The sequence below is a fragment of the Babylonia areolata genome, chromosome 15 (genome assembly GCF_041734735.1).
Source record: "Babylonia areolata isolate BAREFJ2019XMU chromosome 15, ASM4173473v1, whole genome shotgun sequence".
Taxonomy (NCBI): Eukaryota; Metazoa; Mollusca; class Gastropoda; order Neogastropoda; family Buccinidae; genus Babylonia; species Babylonia areolata.
Genome location: NC_134890.1, coordinates 13,270,680 through 13,297,608, shown reverse-complemented (window position 1 = coordinate 13,297,608; position 26,929 = coordinate 13,270,680). Strand labels below are relative to the sequence as shown.

At 39.9% G+C, this 26,929-nt stretch overlaps 1 protein-coding gene across 1 annotated transcript in view; it reads left to right on the top strand.

Moving 5' to 3' along the window:
* LOC143290110 (uncharacterized) overlaps positions 1 to 26,712 on the top strand; it is a 26,757-nt gene extending 45 nt beyond the window's left edge. Inside the window, exons 1-14 of the mRNA XM_076599399.1 lie at positions 1 to 47; positions 550 to 670; positions 1,872 to 1,983; positions 9,863 to 10,001; positions 11,126 to 11,257; positions 11,528 to 11,725; positions 12,228 to 12,231; positions 12,568 to 12,781; positions 13,718 to 13,871; positions 16,419 to 16,610; positions 17,975 to 18,186; positions 19,711 to 19,743; positions 21,246 to 21,346; positions 22,407 to 26,712. The exon at positions 1 to 47 is cut by the window's left edge and continues 45 nt beyond it. Of these exons, the coding sequence (XP_076455514.1) occupies positions 1 to 47; positions 550 to 670; positions 1,872 to 1,983; positions 9,863 to 10,001; positions 11,126 to 11,257; positions 11,528 to 11,725; positions 12,228 to 12,231; positions 12,568 to 12,781; positions 13,718 to 13,871; positions 16,419 to 16,610; positions 17,975 to 18,186; positions 19,711 to 19,743; positions 21,246 to 21,346; positions 22,407 to 22,425 (1,678 nt within the window). The 3' untranslated portion in view covers positions 22,426 to 26,712. The remainder of the gene's footprint in view (positions 48 to 549; positions 671 to 1,871; positions 1,984 to 9,862; positions 10,002 to 11,125; positions 11,258 to 11,527; positions 11,726 to 12,227; positions 12,232 to 12,567; positions 12,782 to 13,717; positions 13,872 to 16,418; positions 16,611 to 17,974; positions 18,187 to 19,710; positions 19,744 to 21,245; positions 21,347 to 22,406) is intronic.
* The last annotated feature ends 217 nt before the right edge of the window (positions 26,713 to 26,929 follow it).

The window sequence follows — 26,929 nt, the reverse complement described above, 5'->3', positions numbered from 1 at the left end:
GAAATTCAACGCTGCTGTCAAAGTGATACGAGGCCTACCTAAGAATGGTATCATTGTGTCCTTTACTTACGTTGGTAGTGAGCTGATAGCGTTGTGTATGATTTCAGAAGACAGTAGGGTTTACTGGTATTAAAATTTATAGTTATTGGTTGAACACAGTGAATTTGTCACTTTGCTTTCGAATGTCTGTCAGTTAAGCACCACGAAACAGTTCTGTTAAAATGTGAAAATACTGTCGTGGAATGTTCAAAACAGTAATAAAGAACATGGAGTGGGTTACTTTTGTTTCATTTTTTAAAAATGTTCCATGGAACAAGGCAGCACACATTGTTGATCCAGACTCATCAGCTAAACATCTTTTCTCTTTTATTGTTTTACGTTTTTGGAAATGTTTGGTGTAGGTAGGTTGCTAACGTGATCATCGTCAATGTCGACGGAACTATTGCATTTGAGGTTTGATATGTCAGTGTTTAGGGTGTTGATTAGGACTGTATCCAAATAATGAAATATACAATTATACGCTGAAATCCTGTGTGCAACTGCATGCAGGTTCCTTTCAACCATCCCACGAGTTGATGCTCAAGTTCTACGCCTATTTCAAACAAGCCACAGAGGGACCCTGCACTGCCCCCAAACCAGGCATCTGGAACTTAGTCAGCAGAAGAAAATGGTGAGGCATCCGTTTCAAAGGTGTGTTTCATGTTATTCAGGACTGAACTTTTACATGTATGAATTAAATGGCAATATCCAGATTCCCCCCCTGTATTTATTCGTTTTCAGTATGCGATCACCAGAGGATTAATTTGTTTTTCTTCTTTTTATGTGAGCTGTCTTGTCATCTGTACTGCTTCAGTGGCACTACACACATGCTGCTCATCACAAGTCTTCCGCACACAGGCATATACAGGCTTGTTTTTTTTATCACAGTACCACTACCAGTGCTAGTAGTCTACAGGGAGCTGCCAGTGTTGGGATACCATGAGTCCAATCACCAGAAGAGACCCTGTACTTCACTGGTGCTTAGGGACTTTGGCAGTAATTGGTTAATTTCTATACGGTTTCAGCATTTATGAAGAACACCATCTACTGTGCCCCATATTGACAAGAAGAATCATTTTATCAAGGAGACCCAGTCTTAGTGAGCACCCACCACATGAATGGAAACGGCCACCATGTCTCTCAAACGACAGTCTCCAGGGTCCTCCAGCATAAGAAATCATAATATGATTGACACAGTAGTCAAAGCGGTTAAAGCAAAGGAATTCTAATCCTCGGGTCCTGGGTTCAAATCCTGGCTACATCTGGTGGGTTAAGGGTGGAGATTTTTTTTCAACACTCAGGTCAGTACATGTTCAGATCTGTAGTAGTGCCTGAACACACCTTTGTACACATGCAAAACATCAAATATGCACATGAAAGTTATAAAATCCTGTTATCCATGTCAGCATTTGGTGGCTTTTGAAAACTTAACAAGATGCCTACCATGCAGACTCCCAAAATTGGAGTATGGCTGTCTACTGTATGCAGGGGTAAAAAGTGTCATACATACTTACAATCCACTCACACGTGTGAATAAATGTGGGAGTTGCAGTCCACAATGAAGAAGAAGAAATTTATGCTAAGATTCAGGTGTCAGTTTCAAGGAGGTGGCAAAGCATGCAGACAAATCTGCATACACTACACCAGATCTACTTGGAGGGGGGGTGGGAGCCGGGGGTTGGGGGGGAGATGGGGGGCGGGAGAACGGAAAAAAAGGTGCAGATGCCTGATCTTCACAGCATGCAAAATGTGATTATGCTTAATTAATTAAGATTCAAAATGTAACCACTACTGTTTGCTGAAGTGGATAGAGGTGTGTGTGTGTGTTTCAGGGAAGCCTGGTCAGAGCTGGGCCAGATGGATAGAGAGTCTGCTATGCTGCAGTATGTAGAGGAGCTGAAAAATGTGAGCAAGCACGTTAGAGACACACTGTACCCGCCAGAGGTACGCTGCCTTGTTGTGTTGTCAGTTAGTCGCTTTTCACTGCCACATAACATGGAAACGTAAGGGAGGGGGGGGGATGTTTTAATATGTGTGATTGATAGAATATTAATATGCTGTTGGTTGTTAGATAGGACAATGCATTAATATACTGTTGACAGAATGATATATAAATATGTTGTTGGTTGTTTGGATTATGTTCATATGTATATATATATATATATAGAGAGAGAGAGAGAGAAGTCTGAATGGTTTATTGTTAACATCCAGTATAAAGAACAGCACAGAGAGAGATGCTATTAGTTGTTAGGTGGGATGTGATATAGATATATGCTGTTGGTAGGTAGTTTGGATGATATCTAATGTCTTTAAGAACTGGCAGGCAGTCGGCCGTTACATGGCCGTTTTGCAGTCAGCTGGGCAACAGCAGTATAAGCAGCATGATTTTATATGCATGATATATGATATGTCTGTGATTTGTTTCAAAGATATGGTATTATAATTGTGCTGTTGATAGATTAGACATGATATATAGATATGCTGTTGGTATTAGTTCGGCCATTATATATAGTATATACATATGCTGTTGTTTGGGATGATGTATAAATATGCTGTTGTTAGAACTAGATTGAACAATATATAAATGTTGGTAGTTAGTCGGGACATGATATATATACTGTTAGTAGAACATGTTTTATGATATAGATATGCTGTAGTGTTAGTTGGTGGTTTGAATAGCATATACATATGCTGTTGTTAGGACAATATATAAATGTACTGTTGATAGTTGGGGTGGTCAAAAGATAAGCTGTTAACAGTTAGTTTGGACAATACATAAGTATGCTGTTGGTAGTTTGTTTGGATGATACATAGATGTGCTGTTGGTAGTCAGAAAGTGGTACTGATAATTTCAGTGCTTTTTAAATTAAATTCTTTCTAAACTGTCTGATGGTAAATGTCATGTGTTTCGAATCTGAATGTGTTTAGATTAAGTTAAACTAAAAAGTTATCTTGCATACAGGGAGTCGTGTGTTGATCTATGTATATGTTCACACTAAAAACAGATATTTTACATGCAGGGTTCTCAGGACAACAACAACAAAAAATGGTTGATTAGACTTGTTGGAGTGTTCAAATCCTTTTGAATACAAAGTGAAAGTATGTAGAATGACTTCACATAAAATGAATGAACACACAGCCAGCAGAACACAACACATACAGTTTGTTAAAGAAAAAATGTCATGCAAAAAAATTCAGATGCATACATGCACTTGCACATGTGTGTGTGTGTGTGTGTGTGTGTGCATGAATGTGTCCGAATGTACATGTGTGTGTGTGTGCATGTGTGTGTGTGTCTGTGTCAGAAAAACAAAGAAAATATTTTGGAAAGGGGAATAACATCACAAGGTGGAATCTGAGAAGACCTTGTTTCACACTTTGCATCAGCGAACTCATTTAAACTAGTTTATCAGGAACGGTATTAACTAAGAAAAAGTTTTCACTGTTTTTTTTTGTTTTTTTAAGTGAAATGATAAAACAGTTTCCATATTTGGTGGCAGTATTCTTTGTTTAGTTAATGATGTTTGGACTAACTGTAAACTTTTTGTTGTTGCTTTTGTGCTTGCTGGTTTTTATTGTGTTCAGTTTTACATTCTTTGATAAATGTATTGGTGGTGTTTCATCAATATTTTGTATTTTAAAAAATTACGTTGTGTATTTGCATGACTGTCTTCAAATGTAGTCTGTAAGTGTAAGTATTGGACTTGACTCAGTTTGCAGTGTCATGAAACTACACTGAAGTTTGTTTTTTGTTTTCTTCTTCTTCCTTTACTTTTCTTCTATTTCTCTTTTTTTTCTCTCTCTCTCTTTTTTGTAATACAGTCTTCATAAGTGTATTAAATACCAAATACCTTCTGGGTTTGGGTCATGAGCCAGCTTAAAAAAAAAAGAAAAAAAAAAGAAAGCAAGTTTGTTTATGTGATGAAGAATTGGAGATTTGTGAAAAGATTTGAACACACCTAAAAAAAAAAAAAAAAAATCATAAACCAAAGCCAAAAAGAACAAAATTAATAATAAATAGACCAGTAACTCAACAAAACTGCAGCTATAAAAAAAAAAATTGCATTAATTTTCTTTTTTAAATCGCTTTTCATACCTGTGTACATAATCTGCAGAATAGTAACACACTTAAACGGACTCGGTATTCTTGCTTTCACATGATTACATGTTCAACATTAGTATTTACTTGCTTTGGGTTTCAAGTAAAGAGAAGGATTATGTGGCTCCCAAGACATGTTCAATTGTTTCAGTCTCCTAGACATAGTTGACAAATATATTTTCCACTTGGAATTTTCTGTTTAACTTGTTCATAAAATTGTTCAGAGTGGGGTTATATTCTTGCAGTTTACTTTGAATTGTTTTATTTCAGTTAGCCAATAACAATATAACTTGGACAGTTACGTATCTATTTTACATGCTGTAACACTGCACTTGTTTGTAGTTAATTGTGACTGAGCTTTCTCTGAAAAAAAATAACATTAATTTTTTAGAATTTCTTTTCACATCTTCAATTTCTCTTGTGACGTCACTAACTTAACATGCACCAACATTTGGGAAATGAAAAAAGTGCTGAATGTTTCAGTGATAATTGTTACTTAATTGATAATGCTAATGATTTTTTCATTTCTAAATTGATACAGTAAGACCTTGTTTTGCTTTATCTGTTCAGTTTTTGTTGTGTGCTCATGATACTTTCATTGATTGAGACTGTGTGTGCCTGTGTATGTGTGTGTGTGTGTGTTCGGACGCGCGTGTGAGTGTGTGTGTGGGCATGAGTGAGTGAGTGTGCTTGTGTGTGTGTGTGTGTGTGTGTGTGTGTGTGTTTCTTCATATAAAGACATTATGCTGGGAACTTATACAGTTACAGGTTAATCTTGAGTGAATTTTGTGTCGTTCTTGTGATTTATGCCTGTAGAAATCTGTATGTTGTATTCAACCGTCCAAGAACTCATTAGGTTTAAAGGACAGAATATATCACATATGAGTTGTTTTTGAGGTGGGTTTTTTTTTGTTTGTTTTTTTATAAAGGAGATGTGTGGAATACTTCTACCTTTCACTCTTCCATTCTTTCAGTTTCATCTTATTATTTTGATCGCTTGACGGGCTTCATTATTTTAGACTCTCTCAAGAATCTGATCTGTGGGAATGGTGGTTTTTTTTCCTCTTCACACTTCTATTAGTGACAGAGTCTGTCTGTGTGTGTACTTTCACTTGTGCTGTATGTACATGGGTTCGTGTTTGTATTGTTGGAAAAAAAAAGATAGCATCCATATCGCAGTGCAGATGTTTTGAGTTCTAATCACAGACAGCAACTGAGCAAGAATTAAAGATTAGGCATTTTTGCCGCCTGATCTCAATATGTTGTCATTCTGGAGGTGGTGTCAGTGTAGTCTACAGTGTTGGGTGGGTTCGTCACTCCCTCTAGTGTTCCTGATGTAGTTATCCCCATTGGTTATATCATTTCAGAAAACAGAAAAAAGAAAAAAAAAAAAAAAAACAACTAAGCCACACAGATGCAGAAGGGAGGAATGGGAGAGAACTTATCTTGTTTTCTGTCTTGCCTTCAGTAGAAGGGGGCAGGAAGGAAGTGAGATTTTTTTCTGCTTCTTATTAGTCGAAGGAAGGAGGGTAGTTGTCATCTGTGTTCTCATTAGCGGCAGTGAGGATGGAAATTATCTTGTTTTCTCTTATCTCACAAGTGGAAGGGAAGAGGAGGAGGGAAGTTGTTTTCTGTCTTCTCATTAGTGGAAGGAAGGAGGAGGAGGGAAGTTGTTTTCTGTCTTCTCATTAGTGGAAGGAAGGAGGAGGAGGGAAGTTGTTTTCTGTCTTCTCATTAGTGGAAGGAAGGAGGAGGAGGGAAATTGTTTTCTGTCTTCTCATTAGTGGAAGGAAGGAGGAGGAGGGAAATTGTTTTCTGTCTTCTCATTAGCGGAAGGAAGGAGGAGGAGGGAAATTGTTTTCTGTCTTCTCATTAGTGGAAGGAAGGAGGAGGAGGGAAATTGTTTTCTGTCTTCTCATTAGTGGAAGGAAGGAGGAGGAGGGAAATTGTTTTCTGTCTTCTCATTAGCGGAAGGAAGGAGGAGGAGGGAAATTGTTTTCTGTCTTCTCATTAGCGGAAGGAAGGAGGAGGAGGGAAATTGTTTTCTGTCTTCTCATTAGCGGAAGGAAGGAGGAGGAGGGAAATTGTTTTCTGTCTTCTCATTAGCGGAAGGAAGGAGGAGGAGGGAAATTGTTTTCTGTCTTCTCATTAGTGGAAGGAAGGAGGAGGAGGGAAATTGTTTTCTGTCTTCTCATTAGTGGAAGGGAGGAGGAGGGGGAAATTGTTTTCTGTCTTCTCATTAGCTGACGGGAGGAGGAGGGAAATTGTTTTCTGTCTTCTCATTAGCGGAAGGGAGGAGGAGGAGGGAAGTTGTTTTGTGTCTTCTCATTAGCGGAAGGGAGGAGGAGGGAAGTTGTTTTGTGTCTTCTCATTAGTGGAAGGGAGGAGGAGAAGGGAAGTTGTTTTGTGTCTTCTCATTAGTGGAAAGGAGGAGGAGGAGGGATGTTGTTTTGTGTCTTATTCTCTGCACTGACCTTGGGAACTGTTTGTTGTTTACTGGGGACACGGGGAGGGTGGTAGGAGTGGCAGAGACAAAGGGATGTGGTGTGGTGTGGTGGTTGGGTGTTGGAGTGTCTTACCACTGGGGCAGAAGGGATCCCCAAGACAGATAATGAAATCTGCATCTGATTTTTTTTTTTTTTTTTTTTTTTTTAAGAATGTTCGGGTTGTCTTCTGACATTGATATTTTGTGCAACATTTCTTTCTTTCTTTTTTTCTTTGTTTGTAGTTTGTTATTGTATGATTCACATAACTTGCATCATGTCTGCTGTAAATCTTGAATTGTTCCCCCAACCCCACCCCTATGCCACCACCCCTCCTCCCCCGCCCTTTTTTTTTTTTTTTTTTAACTCCCTTTCCCCAAGTTATAAAGATCTGATGAATCAGTGGACTGAACAAAGATCGCAGTACACAGTGTATTTACGGTAAATTGAAAATAAAGCACAGATTTTTGTGTTGTTGTTGTTTTTGTTTTTTTTCTTCTTCCTTTTCTCTTTAACCCAAAGCTGTGTATTGTATGGGGTTTTTTCTCACTTGTATTTGTCTTTGTGATTCAGATAAAGCCCATACATGTGTTTTGGGTCAACTAATCTTTGCAGCTGATGTTGCCCTGATAAGCTTGAGTCTTTGTCTAAGTTTTTTTTCCCAGTATTGGGTTTTTATTTGTGTAGGACTTTATTTGCTGTGTATGTTCATATCGTATGTTTGCTTTTTATTTTTTCTCAAAATAATGCAAAATGACTACAAAAGATATACAACAAAAACAAGAATGAAGAGAGAGAGAGACACACAGAGAGAGCAATGCACAGAAATGTCAACATGCTGGAGAGATAAACTGTAACAGTGCAGCAACTACAAACAAAAAAGCACTTACTGTCTGTACATGATGTGTGTGTACAGGTGAGTAAAATTCCAAGAAAATTTAAGGAGTCAAGAACTGTTTGTTAATTTTTTTTAAACTGTTGAGTAGAAATACACAATAGGAAAGTTACCCCCAAAGGACAAAGCCACCTGTATTTGAACCAGGGAGTTGTGCTGAGTAAGGCTGTGGGTGGAAAAGACTGCCATTCAGTCCTCATTGCTTGCAGCCTGTTGCAGACTGTGAAACTCTCCATTAACTCCTAGAATGCTGAGCCTGGATGAAATGAAATCAGTCACAGTAAACCATATGTCTGAAGTGCAGCTACAGTTTCGTGTGCACTTACCAATGGTGTGGTTGATTTTGCTGAATAAAAGCAGTACAGTCCCAGGAGGAAAAAGTTTTAGAATAGTGTCGACAACCACCCTGACCTCTAAGCTCTGTCTTATCTCAGTGAGGTGACAGCCCTTCACTGACAGGAGTACTTGTCAACAGCATTCAAAGGGTTAAGGACTTTGGAATTCTCCATTAACTCACTCAGTACGGCCAGTCCTCTCTTCTCCTCTACACAGACCCCTCGGATGTCCAGTGGGTTGTCTGAATGACCCAACCTTTAGCTTCCGTCGTCAGAATTGTGGTATTCTTTGTCAACATTCACGTCTTCAGCATAAGAGCCTTCCGCTTGCAATATTTTGATGATGGTAATTGGGGTGAAACGCTGTTAACGTCGTCTCTTTCGCCGTTCGTATGGAAAGAGTTAAGACTGACCCATTAGGACTGAGGGAATACACTAGGATAGGAAGAACAAAGGAATAGGCCACCAAGGTTATGTCTACAGATGCATAACTTATGATTGGGCACTTGTGGAAAAACTAGAGCGAATGTTTTTTTGGGTTTTTTTCTTATGGCGGGGCAGTCTTATTTAAAAGCGGTGATTTCTTTGTGAGGTTTTGACATGTGTTGTTCAAGTAGTGATAGCATTGCACAGTTTCTTGATTTTTTTTTAGTGTTTAGTAGAATGATAATGGTTGCTTTTCAACATGTTGAGAGGTTACAGTCTGTTCTTTATTGTCGTGTTTTTGCTTTTTTTCATTCAGTAAGTGTTTTTTTTGTTGTTGTTTTTAATTTTTTATATCAACTCTGTATGATTTTTGCATATTTTGTGTTTTGCTTGCTGCTTTCTGAGTTGGTGTTGCTGTCAACAGATGTGCTTTCTAGTATTGCTGGTACTGATGATAATGGTATCATGTATTTCTGTAGATTTTGTTAAGACTTTTTTCATGGGCTGTTATGAATTCATTTTAATTTGTTCTTTTTCTGTGTTTTTGTATTAAAAAAGTAAATAAATAAAATTTTTTTAAAAAAAAGGAAAGAAGGAAAAAAGTTCAGTTCAGCTGACGACTCAGTTAAGCACTTCAGAGGTTGAACAGTATCATGCAATATTTTGCAAACAAACAGCCATGCACATTAAGAAGATGTTACCCAGATGTTAAGAGAGTGTGTGTGCATACACATTTGTGTGTTCATGTGTGGGATTTGTGTGTGTGTGTGTTATTTTCTACTCTTTCTGTTTGCCGTATTGGTATGCATTTGTTAAAAACAAAGCAGATGTATATATTGAGGCTGTCATCACGTTTTGCGGAGATTGTGATTGCTAGAGTTGTCTGCAAGTGAGCCCACAAATGCAGAAGAATAAGTAAAAAAAAACATCAACATATTCATTGCAGTTACCTTTCATAGATAAGAGTCATATACCAAATGGTGCTTTTGAAACACATTATTATTATTAGTAGTAGTAATATGATAGTAATAATAATAATAATATTATTATTATTATTAGTGATGATGATAATATAATAATACTATTGTTGTTGTTGTTATGATTCTCATTATTTATAATTGATTAACATGATTATGATGATTATGATAATCATCATCACCATCATCATTTTATTACTGTTTTATTGGTGGTGGAAATGGCTGGTTGGTGCTGGTTCTATTTATTCTGATTAGTTTTTATCCAAAGTTCTTCTTGTTAGTTTCTGTTCACAGCTGTTTTTTGTTGTTGTTGATGTTTGTTTTTGTCCATAGCTGTTGTTGTTTTTCTTGTTTTTGTCCACACCTGTCGTTTTTGTCTTTGTCATTAGTTTTTGTGTAGAGCTGTTGTTGCAGTGGTTGTTGGTTTTTGACCAGAACTCCTGTTGTTGTTGCTGTTGTTTTTTTTTTTTTGTTTTTTTTTTTTTTTTGGTCAAGAGCTCCTGTTGTTGCTGGTTTGGGTCTAGGGTTGCTGTTGTTGTTGTTGTTAATTTTTGTTCTGAAGGGATCCAGACTTGATGACAGGACTCCTGTTTGTTCCCCCTCAACAGATTGTGGAGACGATGCCTCAGACGGAGCAGGTGGCGGAATTTGTGGACACTCTGGGCGCCTTCTATGAGCTGATTGAGGAGGAGACTAAGGGCCTGCCTGCACCTGGCAACAAGGATGGCGATCACAGTGGTAAAGATGGTAATGCGTGCAGATTGAGGGTGCAGCCAAGTCACATCAAGTCAAGTATACTATAAGTATACTATAATTATCTCATACCAGAAATGACATTTGAGTCTCATTAAAAAAAGAAAAAAAGAAAAGAATTAAAGAAACAATATGTCACAATTGTCAAAAAAACCCAAACAAAATAAAGTATTGTCAAATGGAATGTAACATGTGAAAATTATATGTCACAGATTGCAATTTATAAAAGTGTTTTATTATTGAATAAACAGTTATCACATTTATCATAACAAAAAAAAGAAAAGAAATAAACATCAAATGGATTTTAACATGAGAAAATCATATGTTACACTCACAGATTAAAGATTATAATTTCCAAGTGGTGTGAAGGAAAACTGACTGGAGATGAAAGTGGTGTGATCAGTGGTAAAGAAAAAACCAAAGCTTTAAATGAAGTGAAAAAAAAAAAAAAAAAAAAAATCTTACACATGAATAAACAGATGATGAGAATAAATGAATGAAATAGCAAATAAAATAATGGTTAAATCAGGACATTAACAATAAAAACTCATTTCAGTGGAATTAAGAATGTGGATTGAACATTCAAAAAAATTGTTTAAAAAGCGAAATTAATTTAATTGGGATAATAAAAATGGATTAAACATATTTTATGTGTGAGTATGGATCAAACATTGATTATAAGGATGTTAGAAAAACAAAGTTTAAGTAAGATGACAGATTTGGATTAATCGTAAGGATGTTTGAAAAAAAAAATCATTTATTTGGAATAACAACTAAAGGGAAAACACCATTCAGTTTCACTTTCCCAAGGAGGTGTCACTGCGTTTGGACAAATCCACATACAGGTGACCACATCCGCTTGGCAGATATCTGATCAGCAGCAAAGTCTAACATGTTAGGCCATTTCAGCATGCATGTATATTTGTGTACTTGTCAGACTGGATTTCTACTAGAGAATTTTGCCAGAGGACAACCCTTTTGTTGTCATGGGTTCTTTTTTGCACGCTGCACATGGGACCAAGATTTATCTTCATATTTTGAATGACTAGCTTGTCGGTGTTTTATTTTCTGTTCAAACCTGGGATAAAGGGAGAGAGACATCCTGGTGGTTGTTCCAGAAGCCGACAAGCTGGACCACTCGGCCTGTATTGGGGAGATGCTGAAGATCAACAACAACGACGCCAAGAAAGACATGGGAGGGGAGGGTGATCTCCCTGCGGACAGGGCCGAGGCAGCAGCAGCCAGCGCTGGTCTGTTTCATCTGTTTCCTCATTTCTTTGCGTTTTGTGGGCCGGATGCCACTCCCACGTTCACTTGTGTGCATGCACACACACACACACACACACACGTGCGTGCGCGCACACGCTCACTCACACACACACACACACACACACACAGAGGAAGCAAACATGCAATTTTCTCAATATCAAAAAATCTGTTTCTAATTTTCTACTGTTAAAATAAAAAAGATAGAAAAAAAGAAGAAGAAAGAATGTAACTGTGCCATGTCTCAATTTCAGGTGTGACATCAAATGGCCTAGACGACGAAGTTGATGATGACAGCGTTGATGATGATGATGATGATGATAATGGCGGCAATACCAATGCAGAGGGAGAAGGGAGGAGGAAGAGGAGGAGGTGGAGGACAAAAGAAATGGAGACAATACCAGGCTGGACAGTGGTAGTGACACGGACGAGTTTTGTGATTCCTCTGATCAGCTGATACAGGTGTGCTATGCTGGTGTGTGTGCGTGTGTGTGTGTGTCTGAGAGAGAGAGAGAGAATATGTGTGTGTGAGAAAGTGTGTATAAGAGAGAGAGAGAGAGTGTGTGTGTGTGTGTGTGAGAGAGAGAGAGAGAGAGAGAGAGATTGTGTTAGTGAGAATGTGTGTGTGTGTGTGAGAGAGAGAAAGTTTGTGACAGAGAGATAGAGAGAAGTGTGTGTGTATGTGTGAGAAAGTGAGAGAATGAGATTGTGTGTGTGTGTGTAAAAAAAAAGAGAATGTACATGTGTGTGTGACAGAGAGATTTTGGGTGAGAGAGAGAGAGTGTGTGTGTATGTGTGAATGACATAGATGACTTCTGTGATGCCTCCTCCGATCAGCTGATACAGGTGTGTGTGTGTGTGCACGTGGGTGTGTGTTTTAAACACTTTATAATGCATTGTCCCAACAATCAGCTTATATCACAGATTGACGAAAGTTTTCGTTTGGGCCAACAGCAAAGTGAGAGTTGTATTATCAGTGGTTTCTCCATTGCACTTGGAAATCCTTTACAGCCAAGTCTTTTGTGAAGGACTATGACTCTCAAACCAGGAGGCAAAATTGCATGGCTCTTAGTGCTGCAGCCTTGGGGGCTAGTTGGCCTTTGGGAACCATCCCAAAAGCTGACTGTCCTAAAAAAAAACCCTCTTGGCTGAGAGAGTGGGGATGTAACTTGGGCAAGACACTCCGCACTGTAATCAAATTCTAGCCCAGATAGTCAGTACAGCTGTTGCCTCCTCCTGCTGTTCTGATGGTTATAGTCGAACATGACTGACCATCATATAATCTATTGTCCAGGATGCACAGGCCGCTGCGGATGCTGCAGGCAGAGGCTCCAAAGGGGGCATCCACCCCCATGGACGTCAAGCGAGAGACACGGGTCAGGTTCGCACCCCACGTTGTGGACACGGCAAGATCCCCGGTGGCTAGGGTGGTGGAAGAGGGGGAGCAGAAAGTAAAGGGGGACAACTGTAGTGCCTTGCTTCACAACTTGTCCACCAGTTCTGTGCAGGTATGTGTGGGTTTTGGGGGGGGGGGGGGGGGGGGGCGCTGGGGGTGATGTGGATGTAGGGTGTGGGTGGTGGTAGTGTGAGGGTAGGATGTGTTTGTAGGTGGGGGAAAGGGGGGAGTGTGATGTGTGTGTGTGTATGAATGAGTGTGCATTTATGCATATGTGTGTATGTGTGTGCACATGCACATGTTTATGTGTGCATATCTATTTTTGAATAAGTATGCAAATAAATAAATAATAAATGTAATAGTGTTATGCCGATACAAAACAAGGGAAAATGATGTAGGGATGTTTGTATCATTCTGGTTTTATATTTATGCTTGTTTGCTGTTAAATTTCACTGAGTTGTACTAAGATAATGTGAAGCCCTTCGCTTGGGGCTGAGACCTAAATAAGAATGAACAATACACGACACGACATGACATGACATGACACTACAATACATTATAATGTATTACAATTATGAAGATGCAAACTGTTACTATTTCCCCGTATTTTGCTACGCTTAATCGCAGTTTGTTCCAACATTACTCCAATGTCAAAATTGTTCTGTCAAGTTCATTTTCGACTACACAGCATGGGCACATGCTTTCCTGTCGTAACATTACCCAGAGACTCTGGACTTATCGATGATGAGGCCAGGGCAGTCACTACTAACCTTGGTCTTACGTGATGATGCTCAGCTAATTGTGTGGATATTTACATTGAAACAGCGTAGAGTGGGCCAGTCAGCTTAATCATTTGCCCAAATAAGAGAAAATATGGCTAAATCAAGTTGTGTTTTGGATAAACAGTGTCTGTGCCCATTCGCTGATGTGGCTCGGAGTCCAAGTGTTCCTACCAAATTTCCTGATTGTTCCAACAAACACTAGACAGGGGTTGGCAACTCAATTACTCAGTGAAGATCATTTTGACTGACTTTCCCCCCCATGACAGATGCTGACAGACCGTCTGGCACTGGGCAACCCAGCGGGGTTACCTTTCCTGCCGGAGAACTCGCCCTTGCTGGCCGGCCATCTGTCGGAATCGCTGTTCGTCAACAACTCTGCCTCCTCCCAAGCCAGTCTGACTGCCAACGACAGTGAAGCTGGTGAGAGGGAGGGAGGGGTTTAGGGGATGGGGTGGTGTTGGTGGGTGGGTATGTGTGGGCAGTAGGAGGTTGTATGTAGGGGATGTGGTTTGGGGGATGAGGTGTGGGGAAAGGGGGTGGTGGGGAGGGAAGGTGTGGGGAGTGGGTTGGAGGGTTGTGGGAAGTGGAGGGGTGGGGGTTGGTCAGGTTTTTGTGGTGGGTGGAGGCTAGAGGGGGAGTGTGTATGTGGGGTAGAGAGGTTGTATGTAGGGGATGTGGTTTGGGGGATGAGGTGTCCGGAAAGAGTGGATCAGGGGGTGTGGGGGGTGGCGGGGAGGGAGGGTTGTGGGGAGTGAAGGGGTGGGGTTTATCTGAGGTGTTTGTGGTGGGTGGGGGCTAGAGGGGGTGTGTGTGTGGGGGTGGAGAGGTTATATTAGGGGATATGGTTTGGTGGATGAGGTGTGGGGAAAGGGGGGGGAGGGAAGAGATGGGGAGTGGGGTGGAGGGTTGTGGGAGGTGGATGGTTGGGGGTTGGTCTGAGGTTTTTGTGGTGGGTGGGGGGTATAAGGTGAGTGTGTGTGGGGGGTATGGGTGAGGTGGAGTGTGGGGGAGGATAGTGGGAGTGGGGGTTTGGGTAGGGTTAAAAGGTGTAAGGGTGGTGAGGGTGTGGATTCTGCATCTTCTTTTTCTACAGTACTGTATGTAATCTTGATTTGGTCATGTCTTCTAAACTGTTTGAAGATTAATCGCATAAAAAGTGTATATCACAGTGCTGCATTCTTTGAACATACACCTGAAAGAAAACAACAAACAAAAGCAAGTGTTCATAATTGTGTTTTTCTTTGTTGAATATTCTTTTTTTTTTCCTATCAAAATCTAGAACATGGGTTCCTTGACAGCAGAATAAAAACAGTTATACCAGTGTAAAATACCAATTATACATGAACATTTTTATTAATGTTGTGGTGAACATGGAAGTTGTTCTAACCCACAAGTGCAGAAAGAAAGATAGACAAGAGGTAAAGTCTTCATGGCTCACATATGATGCCTGCTGCACAACATCAACAAAACTGAAAAAGCTGAGTGTGGAGGTGGCAAGGGAGATGGTTGTGGGTGATTATGAGTATATACACATTAAGAACCAAATCACGCTCACCGTCAGAAATGACTGAACCTTAAAGTAGTGTGCTGGAATGCAGAGCTATTCTGTTTTCTTTTCTCCATTTTCATCATGACCCATTATGCGTCCTGCTGCCATACTATGTCAGATGCCTTCTTGAAGTCTGTGGAGATGTGGTAGAACTCCTGATGTTGGAAGTGTTTTTCTCAAAGGGTGTGCAGGTTGAAGATCTGTTCGATGGTACTTCTGCCTTTGCGGAATCCGGCCTTTTCTTCAGCAATGATGGTATCTCCTTGCGGCTGTAATCTGCTCAGAATGGTTTTGAGCATTACTTTGCCAGCATGGCTGATCAAAGTGACAGTGCAGTAGCTCTTGCTGTGTTGGAGATTTCCTGTCTTGGGGAGGGTGATGATAAGTGATTGGGTCACCAGCGAAGTGGTTAGTGTCGCGGACTGACGGCTAGGAGGACATGGGTTCGAATCCCAGCGGAGGTGGGTTTTTCGGCCCGTGGCCGGCTCCTACCCAGAGCTGAGTGTGCTGTGGGCTTAAATGGGGAGACTGGGACCACACAGTTGAGTGTCATCCACTTCAAGGATGCGTCTTTGGGTGTGTTGCTCTAATTACCTGACCAACACTGCAAGTGTCTGTATCTCTCGGACCTGGTTAACGCCGGGATATCATTATGACAGGAAGTGTAGAGTACAGCCTTGTCATGCAGTCCCAAACCAAAATGGACCTCCATAGCAACATCTTCATCGCCATCGTCATCCTCCTCCTCCTTCATCGTCATCAATATAAACAAAACAGTCTCAAAGTCTGTGGCCTTTCATGCCCTGCTCTCATGATGACCTCAGTTTCGATACCTCTCCACTTCCGTGCTTGGGGTGAGCGCTGTCAATGTCTTCAGTGTCAGCAGATTCATGGGGGGCTGTTGTTTGAGGGACGCGGTGGCAGTCTCCACTCTGGGAGGGACGCTTACTCAGTCTGGCTCTACGACTAAGCCATTATTGTCGTTAGTAGGGGGCTTAGTAGGTGGTGTCCTAAGTACGTTAAATCAGAACAGGCACCACTGAACACCACCGAAGTCTCAGCAGCAGTGCAGGTTCTCAGGTGTGTGGCCTCCTGGCGACCTAACATCGATGGTTCCCTGCGGACTGCCGACGCTGGAACTGTGACGGACGAACCTGGGTGTGGTCATGTATGGAGGAATCTAAATGAGCGGCATGGGAATAATGCCACTGAAACAGTGCAGATGATGGGGCAGCAAAAAAAAAAAAAAAAGTGATTGGGTCTTTGGCGTGGGCTATTTGGTAGTGTGCCAGATGTTGCGGATGGCTGTTAGGATGTCAATTACACCCTCTCTGCCCCCATGTGCTAAGAGTAAAAGAAAGAAGTGTATAGAAAAAGAAAAAAACCAAAAAAACCTGTGTATCTGCTGTGTTATGTAGACGAGCTGGAAGAAGAAGAGGAGGGCACTGCACAGGACGCCGACGACGACCGAGGGGGCTCCAGGGCAGGTCGCTTTGACCCGGTGACCAGTCGGGGAGGAGGGGGGGAGGACACGTCCACTCAGACCGGGAGCCGGGGTTCGAACACTGCCGCTTCTGGGGGTGCTGGCAGCTCTCCACGTGGCAGGAGAGGTATTGGTTTGTTTTGTGTGTTTTGTGCTATGCTGGCCCACCACTCAGCTTATATCACAGATTGACATGAATTTACAGTTTGGCCAACAGCAAAGTGAGAGCTGTATGATCAGTGGTTTCTCCATTACAGTGGGAAGTCATTTACAGCTTAGTCTTTTGTGAAGGACAATGACTCTCAAACTAGGAGGCAAAATTGCACTGGCTCTTATTGCTGCAGACTTGGGGACTAGCTGGCCTTTGGGAACCATCCCAACGTTGACTGTCCTAAAACCCTCTTGGCCAAGAGAATGGGGATGTCACTTGGGCAAGACTCTCCACTATTATCAAATTCTAGCCCAGATAGTCAGTACAGCAGTTGCCTCCTCTGCTGTTCGGATGGTCATAGTCAGACACAGCTGACTGTCATACATTGTGTGGTGTGCATACCTGTCTACCATTATGATTTTTGCATACTTTCTACGGAAATCAGTAAAATGAAAAGTACAGGACAACGGTCATGGGTTTAAAAGTACAGTTTTCATGTGATGGAAAATAATCTTTTAAGATAACTGTCTTGTGCGGTCAGACTTCGGCACGGCTGCGCTGTGTATAACCATAGTTAAAAAAAACCCAATCACTTCTTGCTCTCAGGATGGCGACCAAGAAAGCAAAGAGTACAGGTTACCCAGGACAGAACCTTGTGGTACCCCATATCTGAGCACAGACGGAACAGACTGGTTTCCATTTACAAGGACAGAGTGTGTCCTTCCTTGTGCAGTGTGTGTGTGTGTGAGTGTGTGTGTGTGAGAGAGTGTGTATGTGTGTGTGTTTGTGCATGCGAATGTAGCTTATGCTGAGACATGACACTTAGAAATGTGTATTCGTTGATCATGGTTGAAAAAATACAGCACAAGTTAAGTACTACTGATAGAACTAAGTCCCAAAACTACTGAAAATTGGCGTTTGTGGGACTGAGAACTACTGAAGGGCATATCAGGGGGTAGGCAGGTCTGTGTTGTACTATATTACTCTTTTGTCAAAACATATTTCTCTGTGTGAAATTCAGGCTGCACTCACCAGGGAGAGCGTATTGCTACAGAGTGCCACCTTTTTTTATGTCTACTTTCTGCCTGTAGGTATCTTTGTTTTACTATCAAAGTGGATTTTTTTGCAGATTTTGCCTGAGACAACGCTTTTGTTGCTATGGGTGGTTTTACTTGCGCTAAGTGCATGCTACATGCAGGACTGCGTTTGGAAAAATCCATATATGCTACACCACATCTGCTAGGTAGATGCCTTACCTGTAGCATAACCCAAAGTGCTGGTCAGGCATATTGTTGACATTCTCCTTTGTTTTTCCTTCCTTTTTCTTTTTTTGACACAAGAGTTGGGGAGCAGTGTGAGCGGGGGCCCTCGACGAGGACGTCTACCGCCAGGGTCAGGGGGCGGAGGTCATCGAGGTGGGGGTGAAGGTCAACAGGGAGGTGGGGGTCTGAATGAACAGATTCTGTTGGCCCTGCTGCGCATGCGTCAGGACATGACGGACCTCACCAGCAGACTGGCCGCGCTGGAGACCAGCGTTCAGCTTCACAAGGAGGTGAGATTCTGTTCATTGGTTCACTGGCAGAGATGCCAACTGTTAGGATTTCGCTGTATTTTGTTACGCTGGATCGCAGTTTGTTCTGATGAGTTCATTTTCATAGCATGGTCACATGCTTTCCTGTCGTAACATTACTCAGACGTTCTAGACCTATCGAACACGAGGCCATGGTAGTCACTACTAACCGCAGTCTCTCGTAATGATGCTCAGCTAATCATGTGCATGTTTACATTGAACAGCATTAAGTGAACCAATCAGCTTAATCATAGCAGTTACTCCATGTTGCAGATAGGCCCAAGTGTTTGTATGCCTTGTAGATAAAATGTGTGTCTGCTGATGTGGCTCAGAATGTTCCTACCAAATTCAGAATATTCCTACTAAATTTCCTGATTTTTCCTACAAACACTTGGCAGGGGTTGGCATCTCTGCTCCTGTTTCGCCTGCTCCCGATTCGCCTGTCTCCAAATTAGTGGTCCTCAGATTCCGTTTCGCCTTTTCCCAATTCACCTATTCTTGCTGTGATTATTTCAAATTCGCCCATCACCAAATTGGTGGTCTGATTCACCGTTTTACCATTTCGCCTGTGCACCTACTTGCTTTCGTTGTGTGTGTGTGTGTGTGTGTGTGTGTGTAAAAATCCTGTCTTCATTGTATTGTCTGTGTGCATGTGTGGTTGTGAGAGACAGAGACAGACAGACAGACAGAGACAGAAAGGGTGAACTGCCGAAACGGGAGCAGTGTGTAGGTAAAAAGGAATAAAGAATCAAACTCTCAAGTGGCCATTGAGGATAGCGGGTGAACAAAAGGTAGGGCGAAACAGGAACAGACTAATCAGACCTGCGCCCTCTTTCATTCCAACAAGACATCTACCTTCATCATTGGACAGTCATATTCTCCAATATCTGTCAGTGAGGACAAAGTCCTTCGGTCAAAGTTCCTTCTCATTCACTACCCCTACACAGTGTAATTCTTTGCTGTATGGATCAAGACAGTCCCAGTCCATTCCCAGCTTTGAAACTAACATCAAGACTCATCTTTTTTAATATAATCTTTCGAAGGAAAATCCTGTTATTGATGGTGATAGTGATTTAATGATTTTTTTTTTTTTTTGTACTTCTGGATGAAAAATGCGTTATAGCCATAATGATTTTTTGTACTTATAATAATGTGGAGTTGGGCTAGTAAGCAAACAGGGTAAGAACCTGAAAACCCATGTGTAAGAGTTGATGAATTTGAACATTGCATCCTTCAAATTTGAATAGATAGACTTTGAGAACTTGTCTCTTGTGTAAAACTCTTTTCTTGCTCAGACATAAAAGACAGATATCGTCAGCTTTAATTCAGTGTTCTGTGGTACTTGTGGTTGTTGGGGAAAGCATAAAGAGCTGGAACATGTGTTGCAGAAATGGAACAGGTGATGTTTTTTTCTTTTGACCAAGAGAGAGAGAGTGTGTGTGTTTGTGTGCATTTTGTTTTGCACTTACATGCAGTATGTAATATGTGTCTGTTGATTTTTTTCAGGGACATCTACCGAAGAAAGCATGCAGATCATCAGTGAGTTGTTTATTTGTCTCTCAGAATTTTGATTTGCCTTTGAGAACAGCAGCAGAACCCAGTTTACTTTTGTTCCATTGTTTTGGATGGGTTGTATCTAGATAAAAGTTTTGTACAGAAGTGAAAGAAATTTAAACAGATTTGTTTGCAGAAAACATGGTTTTGGAAGTTTGGGTGATGCAGGGTATGAAACAGCCAGACTCTGGCAACACGTAGTTTCTTTATCACTTTCAGTGGGTTATTTACCCATTTGTTACGTTTTGGGTTTGTCAGACCCATTCTTGTGAAAGAACGAATTCACACTGTCTACACATTTTGGGTTTGTCAGACCCATTCTTGCAAAAGAAGGAATTCACACTGTCTACACATTTTGGGTTTGTCAGACCCATTCATGTGAAAGAAGGAATTCACACTGTCTACACATTTTGGCTTTGTCAGACCCATTCATGTGAAAGAAGGAATTCACACTGTCTACACATTTTGGGTTTGTCAGACCCATTCATGTGAAAGAAGGAATTCACACTGTCTACACATTTTGGGTTTGTCAGACCCATTCTTGCAAAAGAAGGAATTCACACTGTCTACACATTTTGGGTTTGTCAGACCCATTCATGTGAAAGAAGGAATTCACACTGTCTACACATTTTGGCTTTGTCAGACCCATTCATGTGAAAGAAGGAATTCACACTGTCTACACATTTTGGGTTTGTCAGACCCATTCTTGCAAAAGGAATCCACACTGTACATTTTGGGTCTGTCTATTCTTGCTTGTCAGTTCAACAGTGCTCCCCTGTCTGAACATTGTGATCGTATGAATTTAGTAGCTGTAGTGTAATGATTAATTAGCGTCAACTGCCTTGTAAAGCACCCTTAAGTTGGGGATGGACGTTAACTAGATACCCTCTGTGAAAGCCAATTCTCATATTCAGTTCATCAAACAAAACTGGCCGAGCATTTACCATGTGCATTAGAAGTCTCTCAAACTGGTTATGTCAGCAGGGATTTTTCAAATGTGTATTCAGTGTGTATTGGGTGTGATTCTGTACTTAAGTCTGATCTCTGTGTCTCTTGTCTGCTTCATTCATTCGTCATTCTTTTTATCAAACATACGCACACATGTGCACATGTGCTCTTTTGTCTGTGTGTGTGTGTGTGTGTAGAGAGAGAGAGAGATGTTATGGTCTCACTTGGTTTTTCATGGCACATTTACATCCTACGCAGGCATTTTGTTGTTGTTTTATTCCTCCTCTAGATCTAAATCTGTGCTGCTTTGTAAAGTAACAGAATCATAAATTTGCAAACTAAATCAATTTCGGTATAGGCGTAATTTTTTGTCAAAGTGAGGGGTGGGCTTTTTCATGTTATTTTACTCTGTGCAGTTTTTAACCCTAAATGGGGGATGGGCGTTTACAAAGTAGTTTACAGTATGGTGACTGTAGTTACTGTGTAATGTGATGGTTGTGTGATGATGGTAACAGTAGGTGTTGCGTGATGATGTGCAGTGGTGGCCTTTTGGTAACATGTCCAAGTCCATGGTTTTCCTCCTTATCGTCTGGCCTTTCCTCGCTCCTTTGCTCATCAACTTCCTCTGTCGGCGACGACGGTCAGTGATGAATGTATTCTCTTCAGATCATAGTTCATCACTTGCCATTGGCTAAGCAATAAGCAACATGATTTTGTTGACATGTAGAATTATGACTTGTGATTGTACTTGTTGAATGAAGACCAGGTCTGTGTTTGTTCTATGACGATTAATTTCCCTGTTTTATTTGTTGTCAAGGTTTATTCACTTTTTAATTTATGCTGATTGATTGATGTTGATGATCTGTCTTATTGGTATTGCTGATGACTATAGATCAATGTGACAGAAGTGAGTTCTTTCCCTTCATCTGTGTGGCTTTTTTTTTTTTCTTTTTTTTTTGTCCCACACTCAATGCAAGCATAAATTCATAGAATGAACAACCAATACATCACTTTTAACTTTCACCACCAAGTTTCTGTGTGAAACATGTTTCCCAGCGTTAAATGTTTTAGACTTGGCTGCTCTCAGTCACATGATTCAGTTCGTGTCAGAACTAAACTGAACTTGTTCACTCTAATTCAGTCAAGGTGGGAAGGTTAGTCAGTTTCCTGTTGCGCAGTAAAGTTGGCTGTAGCTGTCCAGCTTAGTTACAATATGAAAAACTGTCCCTCGATATCAACTAGTCGTCCATGGTGGTCAGCTGTCTTTGTCAACTAAAGGTTACTGTGATGGCAAAAGAGTTAAAATTCTTCTTCTTCTTTTATTTTTTTTATTTTATTTTATTTTATTTTATTTTTATTGTGATGATTCTGTTCTGAATTTGAAAGAAAGTGAAGAATTCTAGATTCTAGCTGGTCTGCCTTGAACGAGTGAACTGCTTGATTTCTAAGAAGCACAATGTAAAAAGAAAAATCACTGAATTTACTATCATCAGAAACCAGTCACTTGCCAGTCTCCTTGTGGTTTAAAAGCAGCTTGACCTGTTGGTTTCCAGCTAACACAGTCCCTGAAGATAGACCTATGGTCTGAAATGTTGGACACATTTTATCAAAAGTGAGAATTATTTTACAACCTACAGTTTTTGTCAACTTTCTCCACTTGATCTGTTGACTGTGCTAAATTCAGTTTTGGTCTGTTTCAGGCACAGTGGTCCAAGATGAAGAGAACTCGTTCATGCAGAAACAGAGAATATGTGTGCGAGCTTATGCATGTGCAATTTTTTAAAACTTATTTGAAAGTAAGTATGGATCTCAGTGTGCTTGTTTCTGTGTGTCTGTACATGCATTTGAAAGATTTAATGGAGGCGTGTGGCATGTGGCTCAGGTATAAGTTTTCAGTGATGATGTTTAAGTTGAAGTTGGGATCAACAAAGAACATTTCAGACATAATTGCAAGTGACCCAGACCAATCCACAATGCATGTACAGTGAAAATCCAGCACCTTAGAGAGAAATAAACGCAGCATGAACATTTGACAGGTCTGTTTCTGAAATAATTGTTTCCTTTTAAATGCTAACGAGGGGGTATAATGCAACAACAAAAATGATATGCTGATATCCAAAACTACTTTTGATTTCATTTCAGATGAGGTTGGGTTTTTTTTTTAATACCCATTTATGTATCCATTGTATGAAATGTCGTGCCAAGCTCAATCCTTGATCACCAGTTTTATGATTGGATAAAGTGAATATGGAGTTTGTCTAAATATGCCTTCACATTTTAATTTTGTGCTAGGAAGTCATGGCTACATTGACAAAAGGACCACAAAACCTCCTAAGTGTACAATTTTATTTTGGGGGGTGAAACGTTGGTTCAGTGTAAAAAAGCAATGAAATAACCCGTATTGCATTCATTTAGTAGTTATGAATTAATCCTTTCTTGAATTGAATTAAGCATTGCAGATTTTTGTTTTTTTTAAGTTTACATTTTTTAGCAGTCACATTTTCATGAGGATTTAAGCATTCATTATGTTTGATTTTAAGAGGTTGCACATTTTTGTAAAGATTTTAGCATTGACAGTCTATTGTAAGGTATAAGATGTATCTAATGGTGTGTTTTTCAGTATTCATCTTTTGTAATATCTAAGCAGTGATAAACTTAAAAAGCAGTAAACTATTTGTTTGTGGAATGAATAAAGAAAAATTGACAGATGAACACACACTAACATTGGGTTAAAAGAAGTCAGGCAGAATTGTCAAGTGATTTGTATAATAGTAGATGAAATTAGTTTTCAGTCACTGCATTTAATTTTGTTGTTGTTGGTTTTTTCCAGTGTTTGTGTTGATGAATATTGAAACATGCTTATTAGCATTTTTTTTTTCTTTACTTTTTGTAATTGTAAACACTGGGATGGGCACTAACAGTCCATTCTACAGTGTTATTTGCCTATATGGCCTTTCTTATGTATTTTTTGTTTGGCTTTGTAGATTGGTTGTTTTTGTGTGTGTGTGTGTGTGTTTTCATGTTTTTTTGTAATCTGGGGTTGATAAATTAAGTGGAAGGGCTAAGTCTTCAGCACAGCCTAGTCTTATTTGCCCAAAGGAGCTAAATGGTTAGGATAATGTTTCATGAACTGTGTTTTGTTGGTTTGTCTTGATTTTGAGTGTGTGGGTGTGTATGTGTGTGTTAGTATATGTGACAGTTTTGTGTTGACACGGTTGAACATTTGTATGGTTTGACAATCCTGATATGGCCTTGTACAGTCAGCTGGACTAAAAGCAACAATAAACAATTTTTTCTTCACCTTAATCATTATCATACTAGTTGCCTGTACAACTTCATGCTTAAACAGCAAAACATTAATCTTTAAAAATTTCCAGGTTTTTAAGAAACTCGAGACCTACAACAAAGATTCCTGCTTCACATGACAGCGTATTGATTTGAGTTTCTGTGAAAACAAAATAGCAGGAAATGTATTGGAGGCAACAGTTTGGAAAAAATACACAAAGCATGGAAATATCTTAAATAATAATATGCCATTTGTTGTTCACCATTGAAAGCTTAGTTTCTTTGCTAGACTGACTCGACGGAATGAGGGTGAGGTAGGGGTTTTTTTTGTTGTAAATTTGGAGGCAAGCCTTGTCATTTTTTGTGTGAACATTGAACAGATACTTGAAAAGATAAGTAAAGTGTTTTGTTTATGGGTAATTTCTTTAAAATCATTTTTCAGAAAAAATAAAATAAGGAAAGAAGTCAAATGGGTGGTCATGTATCTTGTGACCATGACTCAACTGCAAGAAGACCAGATGTGAGAGAAAACAAGTCATTCTGGAGGGAACTGGAATGATGCCAGGCACAAAATGTTCCTGGTAAAAAAAAAAAAAAAAAAAAAAGGCCTTTTCCCTCAAAAACTCCAGCTCAATGATTCTGCAGATAAACAACTTTCTGTGATAATAACTCGTCAAAGCTGTGATGACTATGACAGCTGAGAATCCCGAGAAATTCTTGATTTCACTTTTAGAACTGTAGTATCAGTCATTGAATAAACAGAGCTGATGATGGCTTTATTGTTCCTCTGATGTCAACTTTGGTTTCAGAATCACATAGGTCATCAGCTGCAGCAGCTTTATTTTTGCTCACATCAGTGATCTTGTTGTATGTGTATTAGTGGCTGTGGTTCACTGCATGTCTGTATGGAGACCAACATGTAGGATGATGCAGGAAACAGTACATCTGTTCATATTCAAGTTTCAACCCTGCTCCATTTACTAGTACCTCTGACAGTGTATATTAGTTTTAGGCAGCCAAGACAGTGTAAGTCAGGAATGGAATGTGTACATAGTCTTTAAATACTACTCTAGTTCTGTAATGATCAAGTTACTCACTGATCTATCATAACCTTAATCATTGGTTTAAATGAGCAGTGAAATAAGAATGGTACAATCATCCATGACTGATCAAAAAGTGAAAGTCAGAATTATGTATGGAACACCTCATGTGCTCCGTGTTTACTGTGCACTGATGCAAGGGTACGTTTACATGTAGAGTCAAGTCTTCATGCTGAAGTTTGCAGTTTTTTCCAGGTTGCTTATCTTTTCAGTGAAATACAATGACCTGCCATTTTTCTCAGTAAGCAATTGGCTGACAAGGTATTTGGGATTGGCTTAGATCGGTTGCCTTCCCAAGACTTTAGGATTAGTGACTTTATTTGGTAACAGTTTTATCTGAAACATGTAACATTGACAGATTAAAATCAATACCTATTTTTTGAGAGTTGAGCTGAAATAATGTAAATATGTTTGCTCAAGAAAATATTTTTGCATTTCATTGATTTTGACAAACTGCAACACTGGGGGTCACCTCTTGGGGCTGACCTCTAGTGCCCTTAAGTATGAAAGTTAGAACCATACTGAACCAAAAACATTTTTTTGAGGGGGTGTTGTTGTTGAGCACACACCTGAATGAAATACGTTGATTTGATTTTTTTTTTTTTTTTAACAAGTGTGTATTTTGTCATTTGTTGTTGTTGCAATTTTTCAGTGCGGAAAAGACTTATTACATTTTTTTTTTTTTTTTTAAACAATCCTATCATTTGTTATCAGTGAATGATGATCGATGATGACTCTGCCAGATAGTTCAATCATTTTATTTGTTATTTTTGCTGTGAGCTCCACTAATCAGACATATTACTCTGTGCAATATGTACAAATAAAATGATGCTGCCATAAGATTTGGTTTGATGCAGTCATGACATCTCCAGTAGCAGTAATGCATCGCTTTTGGCACTTGGCTTGAATACACATGGAAGATTCATTGTTGATATGCTACGATTTCATAAATAAGAACATTATTCATTGAGTGAAACTTGTGTCTTGAATTCTGTATATATGTTATCCACATGCACTGGCACTGCTGCATACGCCATACAAAATTTGCACCAGCTCATTATTCCATGGAGGTAATGAGGATCGTGTTGAGGTGGCATTATTTTTGTTAATCAGCATAATAATGCTGAAACAGTAAGGTGTGGAATTGGTAGAACAGCAGGGTGTGATCCATGTTGTTCAGTTGCTCATTACGTTTCATCATTTGGCTTGGTTTTGACAGGGTGGTGGGGGATTCATTCTCAGGCCTGTTTAATTGCCTTGTCCATAAAATATATGCCGTCAGTTGTTTTAACATGATTTGCTACGAACTATATCTGAATAGTTAAACTGTACATAGAATTTTCATGAAGCATATGGAAACTGAACAGTATTTTTTATAAACTTTCGGGTGCTTTGTTATGCGCTTTTTGTTTTGTTTTGATACAGTGTTGTGAATTTGTAGATATGTTCACTAAATACTGGTTTATGGTGGAACAAGTTGCATATGTGACAGGTGTTTACTCAGAGAGTTCTTAACTGTGATGTGAATTTGTGAAATACGCTGTAAATTTTATTTATGATGAAGTGTGACAGTCAATATGAATGGCAGAATTCAGAAATAAAAATTCATTGCAAAGTTGGCGATATTGTCTTCTCTTTGTTGTCTTTTTGGCTCATGTGTGTGTGATGACACATCTCTGTCATAACCCTGTGTTTTGCTTGTCTGTGTGTCCCTTTATCTGTGAGTGTTTCTTACAAGCGTACTTGGGGTAGGAGGATGAGGTAGGGAAATTTGAATGGGCGTCAGTGTGCATGCATGGATGTGTGTGTGTGGGGGGTGTGGGGGGGGATACATGTCT